We start from the raw sequence: 22,300 nt of genomic DNA on the forward strand, positions 1-22,300 counted from the left end.
CCAACACCCCGAGTGTAAAAAGGGGTCACGTTCCTTCTGTCACACACCCGGGGCTGGTTTTCAAACACGCTCCCTCTGGTGCTGGTGAACGGGATGGGAACACGCTGCTTTGGCAAACCCCTTCCTTAAAGCATCTCCTCATGCCCTCCCGAATCCATCCCAGCCAGGGAGCTCATCCTGCCCTGGGCTTTTCCAAAACTCCCCCAGAGCTCACAGACTTCACTGCAGGAGAGCTGAGAGCTGCTTGGACTCTAGGCAGCCTGCTGGCCCTTGTTTGAGAGAGAGAGACCAGACACAGAGAGGAAACCAGAGGGGAGAGGGAACAATCTCCTCTTACCTTTGATCCCTTCGCAGAGACACAACTGGAAGCAGTGAGACAGTGATCAGAGATGGGGACACGTTTCCTCGTGGGCAGAGAGAGAGAGAGAGAGAAAAACTGAGTGACATGGACCCAATTCCTCATCACAGTGACACAGAGCCCCCTCCCCATGGCCCGGCCCAGTGCTCTTCTCTACCAGCCGCCCCGACTTTCCCTGGGTCTGGTTTGACCACGTCTAATGACTGTAGAGTCAGTCTCATGGCATTTCGTGTTCTACATAAAGCCCAGGTCTAAGAATCAGGGGTTCAGTGAGAATTTAATTTTCATGAAGAAGAAAGCAGAAGTAAGTTCATAATCCTCATGTTTGGAGAGAAAACCCTGAAAATGCCCCCAAGGATCAAATCCCCCAGGCCGATACAAAGACCCCACCCTAGTGACTTGTTGGGAATCAGTGGACTCCCATTCATGGCTGAGATTTACCAGGTGCTAATCCCAAAAAGAATCCTATCACCATCTCTTTGATCTTTGTCCCCAGCCAGCCTCCCCAAACCATGATTTCACTGGGTCTTTGGGCATCTCTCTCCCCCCATCCCAGGCACACTCAGGGGTTGTCTCTGCCACGTCTTTCTGCACATTTACTATCACAGCTTGGCCTCACTCTCACACCCACCTTTCCTTCCCAGCAGATAAAGAGCCACAGCCAGCACCAGCACAGCAGGGACTGTAATTCCCAACAGGAGCTTTAGATCCGGCCCTAGGAAAGAACCTCTCTGTGAATGGCTCCTCCAAGAGGCCACCAGGAAGTGCCTCCCAGCTGAGTTCATGAACAAACCCCCAAACTCTCTTCTGTCCAGCTGCAGGGAGACTTTACTGGCTTTTCTTTCCCACAGTTTGTTCTTTGGAGGGTTTTTTTGTCAGTCTTTTTATTTGAAATCCAAACAGAGTTTAACTGAAATCAAAATCTTCCCCCCCAAAAATTCACATGCAAGAACCTTCTTAGTTTCCCAACAAAAATAAAGTTGACACGAAAGGTGCCGTTTGGTTTTGCTTTGCATTGACACTTTTGTTTCATTTTGTTTTTCAAAATCCAGAGATGGACGGAAAAAGTCCATTTGCTTTTGAACTAAATAAATAAAAATGCAAATATCTGAAAATTTGTGGGCTTCTCCCTTCCCAAAGGAAACTGTCAAGACAAGTTAAGATCAAAGGACATTTTTTTTTATTATTTCCATGATTTTTTTCAAACACTGAAATTTCCCATGACAAGTTTTGAATGAAATAGATTTGTTCACAATTTTTTGTGGAATGAACTTGGATTCCCCCAGCAGTACGGTGAGCTCAGGGAAACATCCCTGTGGGAATTGCCCTGTCTCGGGAAAACATCACGATTCAGCACAGCCACCTTAACTGTACACAATAACTTTAGTGACAACATGGGAATGCAGCAGGTGCTCAAAGTGAAGCACATACATGGGTGCTGCCCTGCATAGTGTTGGACTGGAGCCGAGGCATGAGAGCTTTCCCGAGCCAGGGCCAGAGGTCTGGGCAGCTGCAGAGATGTGTGTGGAGCTTGTAGGAAAACACCAGCAGAAGAGTTTTCCATCAGAAAATGCTGTCGATTCAAAAGCAAACCCTTTCGACAAGCCCCTTTAGTCTCTTTCGGAACTGAAATGTGGCTGATTTTTTGTTCCGTGCAAAATCTAAAGTTTTGACTCGCCATCCGGATTCAGGATGGAAAGAAAATGTGAAAGGTCAGAATGTCTCACAGTACAGAATTCTCGAGTCCTCGCACGCTCTTGAGGCCCAAATAAGACTAGTCTCAGAGGGGTCGATGTGTTAGTCTGTAACTTAAACTTGAAAAACTTAAGAAAAAAGGAGTGGTCCACTAGCACCTTCAATGTATATTACCATGAGCTTTTGTGGGTAAAATGAAAAAAGTGGGTTGTGCCCAGGAAAACTGATGATACTATCTATATATTTTGTGAGTTCTTAAGATACTACATGGCCACTTGTTTTTTTAAATTTTTAGATAATATCAGTGTCACTCTAAGCAGCACAGTTAACTAGAGTCTATTTTCCTTGCCTGGCAAGCATGGCCCACAGCCTTCGTAGATATGCTGGGGAGGGATCAGTTTGCTGATTCACATGCTTTGGAGAGAGGGGGGCAAACAGGCAGGTTTGGGCTCTAAAAAGATCAGTCCCTGGGGCTCAGTTGCAGCCTGGGAACCGGACACTGGTGCTGGGCTGAGGTTCCTGGCAGAGGGGTTTGCCCACACGCCGGGTGTGACACTATGGGTTAGGCTTGGAGCACAGAGTGTAACTAGCTAATGACACGGAGACAGAACCTGGGAGCCCAGGTGGGATGATGCGTCTGGTGCCTCCTGCCAGAGCAACCCCCCACCCAGTGAGTGCAGAGGAGGCAACAACTCACTGGCTGCCGGGTTAGCAGAGGGGGCAGGGAACTCCAGAGGAAACTTGCCCAGCAGAAGGGTTTGGGATTCCCCCTCTGACAGAGCCACTTTCCTGCCCTGCAGAGACATTTCCAGGCTCAGCCATGCTGGGCAAAGCCGGGCAGAGCTGCAGGAAGAGAGAGCAACACATTGGATGAGCCCATCCCCATGTGTGTTTCCCTACATCCATCGTCAGGGGGATCACACTCAGACTGGGGCTGCCCAGCCCAGGACACAGAAACTCTTCAGAAGCATTTACCTGCTGGCGAGGAACCGTCACCACCACCGCTGCTGGAGCCATCACCTAGGCAATAAATATACAAGAGACATCACCATGGCGATCGCACTCAGACTGGGGGCTTGCCCAGCCCAGGACCCATGTTTCCCTTAATAGAGGCCCCAGAGCACAGAAACGCTTCCAAAGCATCATCTGGCGGGATGAACTCTTGTCAGTGCTGCTGCTGGAGTCATCGCCTAGGCAACAAACACAAGGGATCAGAGCAGGGCCTGGCCCAGTCCAGGCCCACACACGGCCCCAGCACAACTGACCATGGGCAGCCACTGGCTGGGGGCAGGGCTGCTGGAAGGGACCTGGGCTCAGGGTGGGTCACAAACTGGATCTTATTCAGCAACATGAGTGTGTGTAAGACACGGGAGGTCGCTGTTCTGCTCTGCTCAGCACTGATGAGACCTCAGGTGCAGAACAGGGGCCAGTTCTGAGTGTGACACTCTAGGAGAGTGGTGGAGAAACTGGAGAGAGTCCAGAGGAGAAAAACAACATTGATCAAACGTTTATAAACTTGACTAGGGCAGAAAACAAAGGATAGTGACACCATTCCTACCTATCCTGGCTAATAGCCATTGATGGACCTAACCTCCATTAATTTTATCTAATTCTTTGCTGAAGCCTCTTAAAGTCCTGGCCCTCACAACATCCTCTGGCAAGGAGTTCCATCCGTTTCCTGTGTATTGCATGAAAAAAAATCCTTTTGTTTGTTTTAAACCTGCTACGTATTCATTAATTGGGTAACCCATACTTCTTATGTTATGGGAACTTTTCCTTATTCACTTTTTCCACCCCTGTATCATATCCCCACTTTTCCAAGCTGAAAAGTTCAACTCTTTTTAATCTATCTTTATATAGCACCCATTCCAAACTTCTAATAATTTTTGTTGTTTTTTTCTGAATCTTTTCCAATGCCAATATATCTTTTTTGAGATAAAGCAACCTCATCTCTATGCAGTATTCAAGACGTGGGTGTGCCATGGATTTATATAGGGGAAATAAGACATTCTCTGTCCTATTTTCTATCCCTTTTTAAATTATTCTTAAAGTTCTGTTTCCTTTTTTTACTACTGTTGCACACTGAGTGGATGTTTTCAAAGAACTATCCACAGTAACTCCAAGACTCTCTCTCTTGAGTAGTTGTAGCCAAATAATCCCCATCATATAGTATGTATAGTCGGGATTATTTTTCCAATGTGCATTACTTTACATTTATCCACATTAAATTTCATTTGCCATTTTGTTGCCCAATCTCTTAGTTTGGTGAGATCTTTTTGAAGCTCTTCGCTGTCTGCTTTGGTCTTAACTTTTCTTGAGCAGTTTAGTTTCAACTGCCAGCTGTTTACCCCTTTCTCCAGGTCATTTAGAAATAGGTTGGATAAGATTGGTCCCATTACAGACCCCCGGGGGCCACACTACTTGCCACTCGCCATTCTGAAAACTTACCATTCCTTCGTAGTCTTCGTTTCCTGTCTTTTAACCAGCTATCAATGCACAAGACGATCTTCCCTCTTATCCCACTACAACTTTCTTTACTTTGTTGAGGGACCTTGTCAAAGGCTTTCTCGAAAGCTAAGTACACTACATCCACTGGATCCCCCTTGTCCACATGTTTGGTGACGCCTTCAGAGAACTCTAGTAGATTAGTAAGGCAGGATTTCCTTTTTTAGAAACCATGTTGATTTTTCCTCAAGAAATTGTGTTCACCCGTGTGTGTGACAATTTTATTCTTTACTCTAGTTTCAGCTAATTTGCCTGGCACTCATGTCAGTGTTACTGGTCTGTAATTACCAAGATCACTTCTAGAGCCCTTTTTAAATTTTGGCATCACTCTCCAGTTTGTCCAGAATATTTTGAATTATGACCCTCTCTTCCAGAGTATTTGCCACCCATCTCAGCTTGGTATCATCTGCAAACTTTATCAGGGTACTCTCTATGCCATCATTTAAATAATTGATGAATATATTGAACAGAACCGGATCCACAACATACCCTGAGGGAACTTCATTTGTTCTACCCTTCCAGCATGACTGTGAACCATTGATAACGACTCTCTCAGAATGGTTATCCAGCCAGCTATGCACCCACCTTACTGTAGCCCCAACTGGGTTGTATTTCCCTAGTTTATTGATGAAAATGTCATATCAGTCTTGTGGTCTCTTCCAGTGAGACCTTTCTGTGATGTCCCCCTCCCCCAGAGCTGTCCCGGCCACAGGATGGTTTGACACAGATACCCTAAGCTCTGTGCTTTGTGGGGTCCCATGGCAGCCATCTAAACCCCTCAACAGCCTCCACAGCCTGCTCTGGCCACTCCACTCGGCTGCCCTGCCCTGATCTACAGAGCTCAGCTTCTCTGTGACAGAGGGAAGAGAGGCACCGTGGAGCTGGCTGCTGAGTTGTTCAGGCACCTGCCACAGGGTGAGTGCATGGGGCGAGGTGGGGAGATCCCTGCTGCTGCCCTCCCCCAGTTATTGTCAGCCTTGTGTGCGCTGGGAGGGGCAGATCAGGGGCGGGAAGGGATATGGTGGGGGTGAAACAAGGATGGAACAGAGGTGGGGCCTGCAGGGAGGAGGCTGCCCTATGCCCTGCTCCTGGAGTACCATGGGAGGTTTCTCCACCCTCACCCCATGGATGGCCCTGCTATTCCCCTCCTCTCTGGGTTGGGCCATCTGAGCTGAGATGGGTAAAAGCTTTTTTGTGAAAATGTTTTGGTTTCAGATTTTGATGCATTTCAGCATTGTATTTTCAGGGGCTGGTTATTTAATTATTGCCTCACCCTGCCATTTACTCCCACCCCCATTTTTTTGCTGGGCAGAGCTGAGCTGGATCACACAGAGACAGACACACACACGCACAGATATACATGCACATCCCTTACCAGTGACTCTGAGGTACTTGGCAGGGCTGAGCCAGGATCTGCTCACCCGGTTGTTGCTGTACTTGATTTCGTATCGACAGGTGTAATTCCCAGAGCCATCCTTGGACACCACATGGTTATAGCTGTAGAAAGCTTTCGCCTCCACCCTCTGGGATGAAACCTCCTCCCCATCCTTGCAGAAGACAACGCGGGTGGCCGGGAGCTGAGAGGTCACAGAGCACTGGAACTGTACAGAGTCCCCCGGCCGGGCCGACGTCTGGTTCAGGTTGAGCTTGGGGGCACGGAGAGCACCTGGGAAGGGGAAGGGGTCAGAGCTGCCAGTGGGGCATTGCTGGTGCCCAGCGCTGTTGATGGGGCCGGAGATAAATGACAGGGAGTCTGAACCACATCTCAGATGGAGGCTCTGATCCCAGCTCAGCTGGTCAGACAGGGAAAAGAGCTCTCTCTGATGATCAGAAACTTTATTCTTCTTCGAGTGGCCCCGTGGGTGCTCCACTCCAGGTGTCGGGTCCCGTCCCGGCGCCGCGAATCGGAGAGCTATCAGAGCCGTGGTCCGCCGGACCGCGCATGCGTGGCTGCCCGAGGCGGCGTTCGCGCCTTTGATGTGTTGTGCGCGGTCCGGCTTGCTCAGTTCCTCTCAGCCGCCCTCGGTCGCGGACGAGAGCTCCTACTTGTCAGTTTCACTTCGCAACAGCTTTTTCAAAGAAGCCTTCACATTTGTAAATAGTTCAGAGCCTGATTAGTTAATTAGTTCTTGTTGGTTTTTACTTAAGAAAAAAAAAAAAAAAAAAGAAGAAGAAGAAGAAAAACGGACTGGATCTCACAGCCAGTTGAGGGGACAAGTGGAGGAGAGTACTCAATTTCTCCCTCCTCCTTAATTCACTATGCCGGGATCCCCCGGTTTTAAAAAATGCTCCGTCTGTCAGGACCCTATGCCGATATCAGACGGTCATGATTCTTGTGTGAGGTGCCTGGGTGAGACGCATGTCCCCCAGAAGTGCACTCACTGTAGCAAGTTAACGGCAAGGGCTCGTAAGGACCGAGACTTGCGCCTCAAACTTATTCTTTATGGCAAGGCGCTGGAGTCCGATGCCATACCCGCCTCTGGCATAGCAGCCCAGAAACGGCGGGCAACGTCTCCCGGGACAGCCGTTACAAAAAAGACTAAGGCGTCCCCAGCTCGATCGCTGCCAGACACCACTAAAACAAGATGCCCTGACGAGGCATCTGGGTCAGCAGTCCCAGGGCAGAAACGGGCTCCTGGTCAGACGAGACCGGCACCGGCTCCAAAAACCGCGCAGAAACCAGCATCGGCAGGAGCGCGAAAGCCGGCACCGCCAACTGCCGCCCAAGCGGCGCCGGCGGCGGAGATTTTAAACCCCTCGGTGCCGAGCCGCCAAGTCTCTCAGGCGGCACCGCTGGCTGATCTGCCGGCACCGGGCTCTTCGTCGGCACGGTCAACGCTGCCCCCATGTGGCGATACAGAGGCATTACAGCCGCGTGCGGCACCGAGCTCTCCACCAGCAGGAGAAATTGACAAGGCTTCACTGCATTGCAAAGCCGCAGAGAGAGAAACTTACAGGGCGCTTTCCCCATCGCCTACCTTCTCTCCAGGACCGTCTCCTTCTCCACCCAGGTACCGAAGGCACCGGGACTATAGTCTTTCCCCATCTTATCAAGTGCTAAGAGGACCTTCCCATGGGGACACGGTCTATATAGAAACAAGACGCCCCCCATCACGTTCTCGCTCCCCAAGGAGTTCATCAAGGCATAGATCACCTAGGCGGTCGCCACGACGGATCTACTATATTCGCAGTTCAAGATCCTCCAGATACTCTTCACCAGCACGTTCTGACCGTTACTATGATCGCTACCATAGGGCTGAATATGATCGCCCCCACCCTGGTCGCGCTACCCTATCTTATAGGAGTTCTTCACGTAACTGTCTATCACCCAGTGCGCAGCACTTACCAGAGCGTCCACAAAGATTGTTTTCATCACCTCCATCAGAAAGCTTAACCATCCATCAGGATCACTCAGAACCAGAAGAGGGCCAACTGTCCGAGACAGAAGATCCTCGGCCACACGTTTCTCCAACTGACTGTCCTTCGTCGTCACCGGATGAAGCAATGATTCCAGATGATGCCTCTCCCTTGGATGACCTGAAGCACTTCCAGGACCTATTCAAAAGGGTTGCAAACACACAGGAAATACAGTTAACAGACGTTCCCATGAAGAAACATCGTCTCTTAAAGAATTTGCGACAGCAACAACGGGCAAGAATCGCCCTCCCTATCGATGAGGCCATCATGGAAGTGGCAGACGAAATATGGCAAACCCCTACATCGGCTGCCCCAACTAGTAAGAGGGTTGATAGAAAGTATTTCGTACCTGCTAAAGGACTGGATTTCCTTTTCAACCACCCCCAACCCAACTCTCTTGTAGTTGAGGCGGTACAGCGGAGGGCTAAGGCTCCTCAATATAAGAATACATTCCAAGACAAGGATAATAAAAAATTGGATGTGTTTGGAAGAAAGGTTTACTCTTCGGCTACGTTATTGTTACGAATCGCAAATTATACAGCCCACCTTTCTAACCACAATTTTGATAATTACTCAAAGCTTACAGAGCTACTACAATATCTACCTGATGCCAAGAAACCCTTACTGAAAGCCATAGTCCAAGAAGGATATATAGCCTGTAATACTACTTTGCAGATGGCCATGGATGTGGCCGACACAGCTGCACGGGCCACAGCTACGGGGGTCGCAATGAGGCGGTCTTCCTGGTTATTATCTGCTGGAACTCCACGGGAGCTTCAGAATAAAGTAGAAGATCTACCCTTTGATAAACAGAAGCTTTTCGCTAGTAACACCGACGAAGTTCTTCATTCTGGCAAAGACTCCCGTACCACTTTACGTACCTTGGGAATGTACACACCTCCCTATAAACGTAAACGTTACTATCCTTACCAACGGAGGTACGATTATGCATTCAATAAGAATCAATCACGTCCCCAAAACAATCAGCGCTTCCGGCAGCGTCCTCAACGTAAAAGATCTCAAACGAACCGTTCATCCAATCAACCTGCACCTAAGCAGCAAATTTGACTTTCCCGTCGAGGATGCAAGCACGACCCCCACGTTCAACGTACCACAGGACTCTTTACACATGTTTCACCGTCGATTAAAACAGTACCTCCCTCACTGGTCCAGTATCACCACGGACAAGTGGGTTCTGGAGGTGGTACAATTTGGTCTCTCCATCCCCTTTCTATCCATTCCCCCCACCACCCCTCCTACCCCGTCCCTTTTCAGGGACCCCTCTCACGAACATTTGCTGAAACAGGAAGTTCAGCGCCTACTGAATATCGGTGCTATAGAGAGGGTACCAAGTCAGTTCCAGGGAAAAGGTTTTTATTCCCGGTACTTCCTTACCCCAAAGAAGACAGGAGGGTGGAGACCCATTTTGGACCTACGCAAGCTAAACCGCTACCTCAGGAAACATCGCTTCAAGATGGTGACCCTAAATGCCATCATTCCGTCGTTGAACAAGGGAGACTGGTTTGCAGTCCTCGACCTCCAAGACGCCTATTTCCACATAGCGATCCATGTGGCTCACAGGCGTTTTCTCCGCTTCCAGCTAAGTCAAGAACATTTCCAGTACAAAGTACTACCCTTCGGCTTGGCATGTGCACCCAGAGTTTTCACCAAAACTTTAGCGGTAGTGGCTGCCCACTTGCGCAGACTGGGAGTGACAATTTTCCCATACTTGGACGATTGCCTCCTAAGAGGTCAAACATATTCAGAGGCCAAACACATGGTGACAACAGCCTCTCAGGTTTTTCACTCTCTGGGTCTACTCATAAACATACAGAAATCCTCGCCAGAACCTACACAAGATCTGGTCTTCATAGGAGCGAGGCTCGATTCGAGAACAGCGCGCGCTTATTTACCTGCCGAACGTTTTGCCGCCATTCAAGATCTTGTTCACACCCTGACGTATGCTCCAACGATCCCCGTCAGAGTACCGTTACAACTACTGGGACACATGGCCGCCTCAACAACTATTGTTCAAAACGCAAGGTTACATTTTCGCTGCCTTCAACACTGGCTGAGTACAGTATACACTCCGATGAAGGACAGCATTCACAAGGTGGTGGCGATACCGTCACATGTACAACAATCCCTACAGTGGTGGACCAAGCCGACCAATGTTATGGCGGGCATTCCTTTTCACCGTCCGCAACCGTCGAAGCAAATAACAACAGATGCGTCCCTTACTGGCTGGGGAGCGCACATGGACGACATGACGGTTCAAGGTCGCTGGTCCCCGCAGGAGATGCTCTTACATATCAACATTCTCGAGTTACGAGCAATACGTCATGCATGTCAGCATTTTCAGTCCCATATAAGGAACACGACTGTCAGAATCCTTACGGACAATATTGCCACCATGTATTATGTAAACAGACAGGGAGGGGCTCGATCCCGATCTCTCTGTATAGAAGCGATGCACTTGTGGAACTGGTGTACCCGCATCAATACCATCCTAACAGCTTCCTATTTGCCGGGTGTCCAGAATACTATTGCGGACTCACTCAGCAGGCTGTTTCCCCACGACCACGAGTGGGAACTTCGCACGGACATTCTACACGGTATTTTCGCCCAATGGGGGTTTCCCTCAATAGATCTGTTCGCTACTGCTGCCAATGCCAAGTGCCCCTATTATTGCTCCAGGGCAGGGATCGGACGTCGCTCCTTGGGAGACGCTTTTCTCCACAATTGGGGAACGGCGCTGCTATACGCCTTTCCCCCGATCGTCCTAGTTCCCAGGATCCTGGAAAAGATCACTGTAGAAAGGGCTCGAGTAATTCTCATAGCCCCAGCGTGGCCACGGCAGCCTTGGTATTCAGTACTCCACCAGATGTCCATCAGGACACCGTATACCCTTCCTCTGCTTCCGGATCTCTTGACTCAGGACAACGGCTCCCTTTCCCATCCAAAACCCGAAACATTACACCTCACGGCGTGGATGCTCGCTGGTTCAATCCAATCGAACGATCATGTTCGCAGAGAGTCAAGGAAGTATTAGTACACAGCAGAAAAGATTCCACTCGAAAGACCTACCTCGCCAAGTGGGCCAGATTTGAAACGTGGTGTAGCACTGATGGTAGGGATGCTTACGTCGCAGGAATATCCCAGATACTTGATTACATTTTACACCTCCACGACACGGGCCTTGCGATAGCCTCGCTGCGAGTGCATCTAGCAGCAATTAGTGCTTTTCATCAAGGTCAGGATGGGTTTTCTGTATTTGCTCATCCCATCACAAGGAGGTTCCTAAAAGGACTTACAAATCTCAACCCACCACGGCGACCACCACCACCTTCCTGGAATTTAGACTTTGTTCTGGATTCCTTGACACGCCCCCCCTTTGAGCCCTTGGCTACGATACCGTTGCAACTTCTAACTACTAAGTTGCTTTTTCTGCTTGCCATTACATCAGCTCGCAGAGTGAGTGAAATAGCGGCATTCATGTCATCACCGCCTTACACGGTGTTTACTAAAGAGTCGGTAACGTTGAGATCTCATCCAGCTTTTGTTCCAAAAATTTGTTCGGATTTTCACATCAACGAGCCAGTTGTTCTCCCCTGTTTCTATCCCAAGCCTCATACTTCAAGGGAAGATGCACGATTGCACACGCTCGATGTGAGGAGGGCATTAGCCTTTTATATCGAAAGAACGCGACACTTTAGGAAATCGGACCGTCTAATAGTGTCGTTAGCAGATCGAACCAAGGGACAACCCATCACTTCCCAACGGATTGCGAGGTTAATAGTGTCGTGTATTACAACCTGCTACTCTATACATAACAAACCTCTTGCGGGTACTCCTAAGGCCCATTCTACGAGAGCAGTAGCCACGACTACAGCTTTTCTTAGAGGTGTTCCTTTCCGAGACATTTGTCGAGCAGCTACATGGTCATCGCATTCTACCTTTATGAGGCATTACGCTGTAGTAAACCAATTTGCTGCCGATTCCTCCGTGGCTACAGCAGTACTTTCGCATAGCCATAAACCTTAGTCCCGGAGCGCTCAAGTGTTCGAGTACTGCTCTGAAGTCACCTGGAGTGGAGCACCCACGGGGCCACTCGAAGAAGAAGAAGAAGTTACTCACCCTGTGAAGTAACGATTGTTCTTCGAGATGTGCCCCGTGGGTGCTCCACGACCCGCCCTTCCTCCCCGCTCCGGTATTTTCATTTTATCGTTTCAGGGAGCGGCTGAGAGGAATTGAGCAAGCCGGACCGCGCACAACACATCAAAGGCGCGAACGCCGCCTCGGGCAGCCACGCATGCGCGGTCCGGCGGACCACGGCTCTGATAGCTCTCCGATTCGCGGCGCCGGGACGGGACCCGACACCTGGAGTGGAGCACCCACGGGGCACATCTCGAAGAACAATCGTTACTTCACAGGGTGAGTAACTTCTTCTTCCCTGGCGCGGTGCACTTCCTAGAATGAGGGGCCCTGGCGCAGGCACCCTCTGACCCCGCTGGGGCAGTATGGCCAGGAACGAGGTGGCCCTTCAGTGAGGCAGGACCCTGAACATTGAGAGTTGTCTAGGGCATGGCCAACACCACAGCCCATGGAAAAAGGCCAGTCGCTGCCTCATGGGGTTTGGCCAATAGCCAAGTAGCCGTGTCCACAGCCTGGGTTATAGAATGGTCCTGTCTGTCTGTAGCTTCTCAAACGTAAACTGCCTGCCCTGGGTTCTGCTGGTATTTAGGAATGAGGGGCAGGCTGAGTCCCTGTGGGGGTTGAGCTCCAGGGCAGAGTACTGCAGCTGGGAGGGGCTGGGAGCTAGTGCGTGGGAAGGTAAATCCATTGGGCTCAGAGCCGGGGTGTTCTCTGCTTCCCAGGGCTAGTGGCCTGGGGTGGGGTGGGGTGGGTTGAGGTGGATGGAACAGGCTGTGGAGGTGACTCTCTGACCAGTGGCCCAGTGGCCACAGCTCAAAGCAGAGCTGAAGCAGAAGATCAGGGAGGGGTCGACCATGAAACCTGATTGACCTGCTGAGATCCTCCGCAGCCCTGTCTGCTTTCCCATGCCATTGCTGCTGGCACAAGAGGGAGTGGCCCAGAGGGCCAGTGGCTGGACACGTGAAGAGGGAGGGGTAAATGGCATGGGCAGTTTGGGGACAGATGGACAGACAGAAAGATGGACTCACCGGGAGCTGAGCAGATCTCCCGGCTGCTGGGAATCAGCGCTGGGAACAGAAAGGGGATGTGTGGTTAGTGCTGGAGATAAAATCTTCCATTTCTGAGGTCCCACTTGAGGAACAAAAACTGCCTGTAAGAGAAATAAATTCCAGAATCCTGTACTGGTGAAGAAGCAAACCAGGCAGGACATTAGATCTGGAGCAGGGCAGGTCCCTTGTGTACACAGACCTCGGCTGAGCTGGGGATGCCTTTTCCTTCAGCTCTCCAGAGGGCCAGATCCTCAGCTGGTGTAAACTCGCATTGACTCCAATGGCACTACACTGATTTACAACAGCTGGAGATCTGGCTCAGCAGCTCCCACACTCAAGTGCTCTAGTTTCTTCCCAGCCTGCTGTTTCTGTTTCCGTTTCCGACCAACCTTCAAGGAATTAGCTCCGGATTCCTGCATACTCACCGGGCAGCAAGAGGCACAAAGAAAGGAGCATCCGGGCGATGGTGGAATGGAAACAGCCCAGCACTTTCAGCTTTTGATGGGATCAGCAGGGAACAATCTGATGTCACCCCTTGCTCTGAATCTGCTCCACTACCCTGTGTGACTTCAGCAAAGGGACTCTCCCGTGTGCTCCCCGGGGCTGCTCCAGCAAGCCCCTCTCCTGCTCCCAAACTCCCTGGGTTCTGTAAAACTGAGGTAGGAGAGACTCCACAGCCTCTTTCTGACCTGCTCTGTCTCTTCTTTGGGTCTGATACTCGTCATCGCTCCCCATTTCCTGCCTTGCGCCACCTCCCTGCCGTGCTCCGGCCACAACGTCTCTATTTAGGGCTGTAAGATTGAGACTCAAAGGTACCTGGTTTGATTCTTTGAGACTAAACTTATCACTGAAAAAACACCTCTCCTCTCATCTCATCGTCTGGGAGCTGAGACAACCCCGGCTAAAAGCACAGCTGGGCTAGGGTCAAAGGTGACTGGGGGGCCTGGGATGTTGGAGGAACCTGAAACTTTTGTCTCTGGCTCCAGACACTTCTGCCCATCCTGCCCTGACTGCCTGTTTCCTCCATTCTGGGATGCTCAGGAGTCTCTTGTAGTTGCTGAGAGATGGGTACCAGGTCTCTTGCCTCTCAAATCACTCACTGGAGGGTGGAGGGAAGGACAAAAGGCATGTGGGAAACAGCATCCAGAAGTGACCTCTGAGCAGGTGGGAGCCAGAGTCCATCAGACTGAGCCATTGGGAAAAAGCCAAAGGAACGTGGGATAGAGATGTAGACTCTGCTACCCCCCTGCTAAAGCTAGGTGGGTTTGGGTTGGGTCACTCCCAGTGTCATGGGGAGGTGTTGATGGAAACTCAGAACCCTGAGACTGACAGTCCCCAGGGGCAATGACGGATAGGGCAGGCTTGCCAATGAGGGAGTCAGGAGGCCAGAAGGGTCCCATCCTCCCAGCAGAGCCAGAGAGGCCAGAGGTAGCGCAGCAGCAGTGCTGGGGCTGGAGCTGAGGCTGCAGCAGTCCAGAGCATGTGTCACGAGCAGCTGAGCAGAGCGAGTGTGCAGGAATCCTGAGATAATTCAGAGCAGAGGCCCAGAGCAGTGACACACCCCTGGTCAAGAGGCCTTGCAGGCCAGACTTGGGAAGGGGGAGAAATAACTCTGACAGGGGTGGTGATGCTGGAGAGAAGGGTCCTGCCACCTAGAGCCTCCTGTCACAGATGGGGAAACTGAGGCACACACAGAGACTCAGTGACTGAGCCCAGGGCAAATCAGAATCTGCTGTGAGTCAGGGACTGAACCCAGGGCTCTAGAGCAGCTGTCCGCTGTCCTGGCCACTAGATTGCTCTTCCTCTCTGCAGCCGCCAGCCTCCCAAAAGCCTAGGTGACAGTGAACCAAGGGGATACCTGCCGGCAGGCCAGTGATCCTGGGCCATTTCACCCAAAAAGGGGAAGAGCCTGGATGGGACGGGACTTGGAAACAGGGAAAACATCAGAGACACAAACTGGGAAATCTGCCACTGAGGGTTTAATTGATCTCAGAGTGTCCCAACCCCTACTTGTCCTGGGCTAGATTCCACCTCACTCCCACTGGCTCAAATCTCAGCACAGAAAGGGCAGAATTAGAACCTGGCCCCCGCCTTGGCGGGCATATTGATGGAGCCAGAGGCTGCAGGAGTGATGAGCAAGTAACTGCTGCTCAGGCGAGGGTAGGGAGAGGAGATTTGGTGCCATGAACAGCGGCCCCTGCTCAGCAGCTCTGCTCACAGTCTGACCGACTGCTCCATGCAGCTGCCAGGGTGGGAACCACAGAACGACCAGACAGCAGCCTGAGCATCTGCAGAGTCTCCCCTCTCCCCCCACATCAGTGAGCTCTTCCCAGACCTGACCCAAGCTAGTAGCTCACATGCGTGTGTGGGGGGGTCAAATACTGTGATGGGGGTTTGATTAACCCACTCTCACCATGTTATTTTTCTCCTCACACGTTAACCTGCCTCATTCTCTCTCTCTCCATTTACTCTGCTCTCATGAGGTTTCCAGGGCAGTTTATGTTCACGGTCGTACCTTCAAAGGCTAGATGGGACCAATGGGCCTATTTGCCCAGAGCATTGGCCCAGCCCAAGCCAGGGAGCCTCCCCCAGGGGTCCCTGCACTGAGCTGTTAACTGCTGGCTGGGCTATAGCCTGTCTGGCAGAAAGAGACGCACCCTCTTGGTTTAACGGCTCCAAGCCAGCTCCCATTTCTAAACACTACGGTGGCCACGGCTGATCAATGTAAGAGGGGATCAGGGCAGGGAGATACTGGACTGGGGCAGGGCAACTGGAGATGGGACCTGAGGTTTAGCTCCAGTTGTAAGTAGGAATCTGACCTTCCCCAGAGTTCAGGGGTGTGGGCTCAGGGATCTGATTTTAATTTATTGTAGAGACAGGACCAAAGGCTGGGGGTGGGGGCTCTCGCTCTGAGCAAAAGTGCAGTCGGTAGCAGAGATGATTCAGAGTCTGACCAAGGAGGGAAAGAAAATACACAATCTGGGGTGGCTGAACCACCTAACAGTGACTGGGCAACAGGTACCAGGTGGAGCTGTTGGTCTTGGCAGAGATTTCAGGAAGCTCAATACAAAGTCCAGATCTTGTGGGTACTGAGAACCCTACTCTGACAGACTGACTGGGAAGCTAGGCCGGGCACAGAGAGACCAAGATTTCTTTAAGAAAGGATGCTGGGAAATTTAAGGCTCCAGTTCAGAATAGAGCCCACAGGATTGTCAGGGCAGGAACCATGTGTGACGTAGTGTTGGGTACCTTGCTGGTTGCTAGGCTTTGGTTGTGGGGGACCTTCTCTGTATGCAGCATGGCCCAGCAAGGCAGGGGATGAGTCATTATGCAAGGGGGCTTTGAACCTGTTTGACCAGTTATCTCCCAGGGAGCAGAACAATGGGAAGAAGGGGAGTGGAGCCCTGGCTGGGGGTAGGGCTGGAAGTGAGTGAGTGAGTTTTCTGGGTGGGATCATGGAGGAAGCAGCCTAGGCAACGGGCTGGGATTTAGGAGCCCAGGCTCCCCCATCTCAAGGGGGGCTGAGGCATCCTAGGCCTGCCCTGTAACCAGATGACATCTGTGCTGTGCTGTATCCTGGAGAAGCAATAAACTCCCTCTATTCTACTCGTGAAGTCATTCTGCCGCTCTACTCTGCACTAGTTAGGCCTCAGCTGGAGTACTGTGTCCAGTTCTGGGCGCCACATTTCAAGAAAGATGTGGAGAAATTGGAAAGGGTACAGAGAAGAGTGACAAGAATGATTAAAGGTTTAGAGAACATGACCTATGAAGTCAGGCTTCATGAACTGGGCTTGTTTAGTTTGGAAAAAAAGAAGATTAAGGGGGGACATGATAGCGGTTTTCAAATATCTAAAAGGGTGTCACAAGGAGGAAGGAGAAAATTTGTTCCTCTTGGTTTCTGAGGACAGGACAAGGAGTAATGGGCTTAAAGTGCAGCAGGGGAGGTTTAGATTGGATATTAGGAAAAAATTCCTAACTGTCAGGGTGGTCAAATATTGGAATAAATTGCCAAGGGAGGTGGTGGAATCTCCCTCTCTGGAGATATTTAAGAACAGGTTAGATAGACATCTGTCAGGGATGGTGTAGACGGAGCTTGGTCCTGCCTTGAAGGCGGGGGGCTGGACTCGATGACCTCTTGAGGTCCCTTCCAGTCGTATTATTATATGATTCTATACTGGCTGGTGGAGTCTGTTCGTGCCATTACGAGGGTGCAGGAGATGGGGAAACCCCAACTCGCTGTCACACCATGTTACCCAACTGTACAGCATCAGGCCACCAATGGCACCAAGGAAATACAACATTTAATGGCAACTTCACCGGGCCCAACTGAGAATTTTACATCAAGACCCTTTTTAGGACAGAAAACTAGAATTTGATTAAAAGATTTTTTTTATTTTACTTTTTTACTTGTAGAAATCTCTGCTTCCTTTGAATCTTTTGGATTTTTCTGTGGGAAAAGCAAAATACCAAAATATTTGGAAGGAGACAAAACCTAATATTCCCCACTCTATGTAAGTGTTTTCAGTCCCAGTCAGAGAGATCTTGGAGTCATTGTGGATAGCTGTCCGAAAACATCCACTCAAAGCAGCAGCAGTCAAAAAGCAAACAGAAAGTTAGGAACCATTTACAAAGGATCCCCGGTAAACCTCATCCCACGAGGCATACCGCGGAGGTCGACAAATGCCTTTGATGTTGACCGCGGAACGTCCAGACTAGTGCACTGAGCCGACAAACAGCCGATCGGCACAGCGCGGCAGCCATTTAAATTTAAATGAAGCGGCGATTATTTAAATCACCGCTTCATTTCCCTATTCTGCGTAGCCTAATCTACATGCCTCTGTCACCAGAGGCATGTAGTCCAGACATACCCCAGGAGAGAGAGATTTTCCTACTGAGAAACCAACTCTTTCCTAATGCTGAATTTCAGGAGACACCTTTGTGGAGAGGCCACAGGGATGTTAGACGGGTGCTAATAGCAAGGGAGATGTTTCCTGGACTGTCTGGCTGCTGCACTCAGCTCTGCAGGATGGAGGAGTTCATGGAGTTCTGATGTAGATAAAAACCAGGACAAATATGCACAGTTGTAATTATGTCCTTAAACAGTGGATGGAGGCATTAATGGCTAATGAGAAAAAATAAAGCCAGAAGAGGCGAGAAGTAACATATTTTATTGGACCAACACAGGTCACACTTCATAATGTACCAGAGTGTAGCCAAGCCACTGACTTCACAATTTATTCACAGAAACAGAATAACAAATCAAAACAGAGACTTGGTACCTTAGCTCCTGTGCACCCAGCCCCCACTGCAATCCACTGAGTTATGTAGTCACAGCAGCCCCTGGGCAGCAGCCAAGGTTTGACCCCTCTGTGTTGGGTGCTGCACACACACTAATGGTTTGTCTGACTGGAAAACTGACCCGCAGAACCATGGGCGCTGGGTGATCCCCTGGGTTAGGGGTTAGACACCATAATAGAGGCCCAACTTAAATGTATACCCCAAATTAAAAAACATAGCAAGAGACCTAAAAAAGAGTCACTGTGGTTTAACCACCATGTAAAAGAAGCAGTGAGGGACAAAAGGTATCTTTTAAGAAGTGGAAGTCCAATCCTAGTGAGATAAATAGAAAGGAACATAAACACTGTCAAATCAAGTGTAAAAATGTAATAAGAAAAGCAAAAAAAGATTTTGAGGAACAGCTAGCCAAAAACTCAAAAAGAAATAACAAAATGTTTTTTAAGTATATTAGAAGCAGGAAGCCTGCTAAAAAACCTGTGGGTCCCCTAGATGATCGAGCTATAAAAGGAGCAATCAAGGACGATAAAGCCATTGCGGAGAAACTAAATGATTTCTTTGCTTCAGTCTTCACAGCTGAGGACGTTGGGGAGATTCCCAAATCTGCACCGTCCTTTGTGGGTGATGAATCTGAGGAACTCTCCCGGATTGAAGTGTCATTAGAGGAGGTTTTGGAAAAAATAGAAAAACTTAATGTTAACAAATCTCCGGGACCGGATGGCATTCATCCAAGGATTCTAAAAGAACTCAAATGGGAAATTGCTGAGCTATTATCTGTGGTTTGTAACCTATCCTTTAAATCGGCTTTCGTACCTAATGACTTGAAGGTAGCAAATGTGACACCAATATTTAAAAAGGGCTCTAGAGGCGATCCTGGCAATTACAGACCGGTAAGTCTAACTTCAGTACCGGGCAAATTAGTCGAAACAATAGTAAAGAATAAAATTGTGAAGCATGTAGAAGAACATAATTTATTGGACAAAAGTCAACATGGTTTCTATAAAGGGAAATCCTGTCTTACTAATCTGTTAGGGTATGTCTACACTACCCTCCTAGTTCGAACTAGGAGGGTAATGTAGGCATACCACACTTGCAAATGAAGCCCGGGATTTGAATTTCCCGGGCTTCATTTGCATAAGCGGGGAGCCGCCATTTTTAAAACCCCGCTGGCTTGAACCCCGTGCAGCGCGGCTACACGGGGCACGAACTAGGTAGTTCGAACTAGGCTTCCTAGTTCGAACTACCATTACTCCTCATTCCACGTGGAATGAGGAGTACAGCTAGTTCGGATTAGGAAGCCTAATACGAACTAGCTACTCCGTGCCGTGTGTAGCCGCGCGGCACGGGGTTCGAACTAGCCGGGATTTAAAAATGACGGCGCCCGGCTTATGCAAATGAAGCCCGGGAAATTCAAATCCCGGGCTTCATTTGCAAGTGCAGTATGCCTACATTACCCCGCTAGTTCGAACTAGCGGGGTAGTGTAGACATACCCAGAGAGTGACAGGCCCAAGACTCTATAGCAGAAATGGGATTTGAACCCCAATCGCCTACATGTTCCCCCGGTGCCTTAACACTGGTTCAATCTTGCCACCCAATCACACAGTCTTTCTGGAAGGAGGGCTTGTTTGGTTTGCGCAGCAGGGAGGAGCAGGGCTGGGCTGTCTGGCAGGGGCAGTTCATGGCAGGACTCAGCTCTGACAGAGCTAGGCGTGGATCTGGCCTGGCTGCAGTGAGCAGAGGGCTACAGAGCAGGGGATTGCCAATGCCAAGTTTTCATCAGGCTTTTCCAGTTGAAAAGGGAACCCAGCAGTGTCCAGTCAGGTGAACTGACCGTACCCAGAAGGTCCAGTTACTGGAGGAAGGGGCAAGGTGCTGGGTCATCGGTCCAAGCCAGTCCCTGCTTAGCTTGGGCTGCCTCCTACCTGCAGGCAGACTCAGCATCCAGCTGCAGCAGTTCCTGTCGCAGTCCCAGTGCCAGAGCAGAGGGAGCCCAGCAGGACAGCAGGGAGGAGATGAGCCAGAGCTGAGGAGTGAGGTGGGTGGGTGGGACCAGAAAGTTATGAGAGGAGGCAGTAGAGGAGGAAGTGGGGGGAGGGTGTCCTGGAGGGCGGTGGAGGAGGGACAGAACCTTGGGGGGAAGAGGTGGGCAAGAGCAAGGCTTCAGGGGTCTGGTTTTCCGCCAATAGACATTTTTTCAACACTGGTCCCTGACTGACAAGGTCCCTGATGGGGGAGGGGAGCAGGGACTGAGGGGGCTGCTGGAGTTACCTGGGCAAAGAAGGTTACTACAGGGACCTGTTGTGTAGCACTGACCTGGGGTGTCTCCCCAACGCCCTGCTCAGAGCCCCTCCCCTCCTCACTCTTCCTCAGATGGTCAGTGGGGATTCCCCATTGCCTCCTCTCCCATAATTGCTGCCACTGCCCTCATGAGGCTCCTCCAGCCCCACAGGCTGGGGTAGGCCCTGTTTGTCCAGCAGGGAGGTGATGACGGGCGCAGACACCAGGAGCAGCAGAACCAGGGTGCAGCGGGCAGCCCAGATGACAGGGGACAAGGCAAGTCCTGTAACATGGAAAGAGAAGTGGTGAACCTACAGAGCAACCTGTGGCCCTACAGGGCCAGCACTAGGCACAGAGCAGCTGCTGTGTAACAGGGACCCCGTGGGAGCCCCCAGAGGCCTGGCTCTATGGGGGGGATCATGTGCAGGGGGCATATTCCCAGGCTGGGAGGCCTAAGTGATGGAGGCCGTTGGGGAGGTTCCTGCCTTTGCCCAGCACAGAGTCACTCTCGCCCCAGTTTGCTCAGGCTGCACCTGGACATGGTGCAAAGGCCCCACAAGTGCCAGTGAGAGAGGCAGCCCAGACCCTGTAGCCCCTCCCCACTGTGGCTGGCAGCTCACTGCAGGGGCAACTCTGCCGCGGGACAGGGGGGAACATTGTTGCTCATACTGATGCTTTCGGTGGGGGGGGAGCTGTTGTAAACAGTCAGCTTTGGGCTCTGATCAGTTCAGTCCCTGGGGCTCGGTTGTTCACTGGGAACCGGACACTGGTGCTGGGCTGAGATTCCTAGCAGAGGGGTTTGCCTTGGACACTGGGCCAGGCCTGGAGCACAGAGTATAACTAGCTAATGACACGGAGACAGAACCTGGGAGCCCAGGTGGGATGATGCGTCTGGTGCCTCCTGCCAGAGCAACCCCCCACCCAGTGAGTGCAGGTGGAGGCAACAACTCACTGGCTGCCGGGTTAGCAGAGGGGCAGGGAACTCCAGAGGAAACTTGCCCAGCAGAAGGGTTTGGGATTCCCCCTCTGACAGCCACTTTCCAGAACTGCAGAGACATTTCCAGGCTCAGCCATGCTGGGCAAAGCCGGGCAAAGCTACAGGAAGAGAGAGCGACACATTGGATGAGCCCATCTCCGTGTGTGTTTCCCTACATCCATCCTCAGGGGGATCACACTCAGACTGGGGCTGCCCAGCCCAGGACACAGAAACTCTTCCGAAGCATTTACCTGGTGGTGATGAACCGTCACCATCGCCGCTGCTGCTGGAGCCATCACCTAGGCAATAAATATACAAGAGACATCACCATGGCGATCGCACTCAGACTGGGGGCTTGCCCAGCCCAGGACCCACTTTCCCTAAATCGAGACCCCAGAGCACAGAAACGCTTCCAAAGCATCATCTGGCAGGTTGAACTCTGGTCAGTGCTGCTGCTGGAGTCATCGCCTAGGCAACAAACACACAAGGGATCAGAGCAGGGCCTGGCCCAGTCTAGGCCCTCACACGGCCCCAGCACAACTGACCATGGGCAGCCACTGGCTGGGGGCAGG

General features: G+C 50.9%; 1 protein-coding gene across 1 annotated transcript in view; it reads right to left on the reverse strand.

The window, feature by feature from the left end:
* The window catches only part of LOC142823855 (uncharacterized), a 31,803-nt gene extending 24,274 nt beyond the window's left edge, over nt 1-7,529 (reverse strand). Inside the window, exons 1-5 of the mRNA XM_075915507.1 lie at nt 7,514-7,529; nt 5,934-6,224; nt 3,029-3,073; nt 990-1,073; nt 338-362 (exon numbers count right to left, since the gene is read on the reverse strand). Coding sequence (XP_075771622.1) covers nt 338-362; nt 990-1,073; nt 3,029-3,073; nt 5,934-6,224; nt 7,514-7,529 — 461 coding nt within the window. The remainder of the gene's footprint in view (nt 1-337; nt 363-989; nt 1,074-3,028; nt 3,074-5,933; nt 6,225-7,513) is intronic.
* Between the last annotated feature and the right edge of the window lie 14,771 nt (nt 7,530-22,300).

This window comes from Pelodiscus sinensis, unplaced genomic scaffold (genome assembly GCF_049634645.1).
Source record: "Pelodiscus sinensis isolate JC-2024 unplaced genomic scaffold, ASM4963464v1 ctg34, whole genome shotgun sequence".
NCBI lineage: Eukaryota > Metazoa > Chordata > Testudines > Trionychidae > Pelodiscus > Pelodiscus sinensis.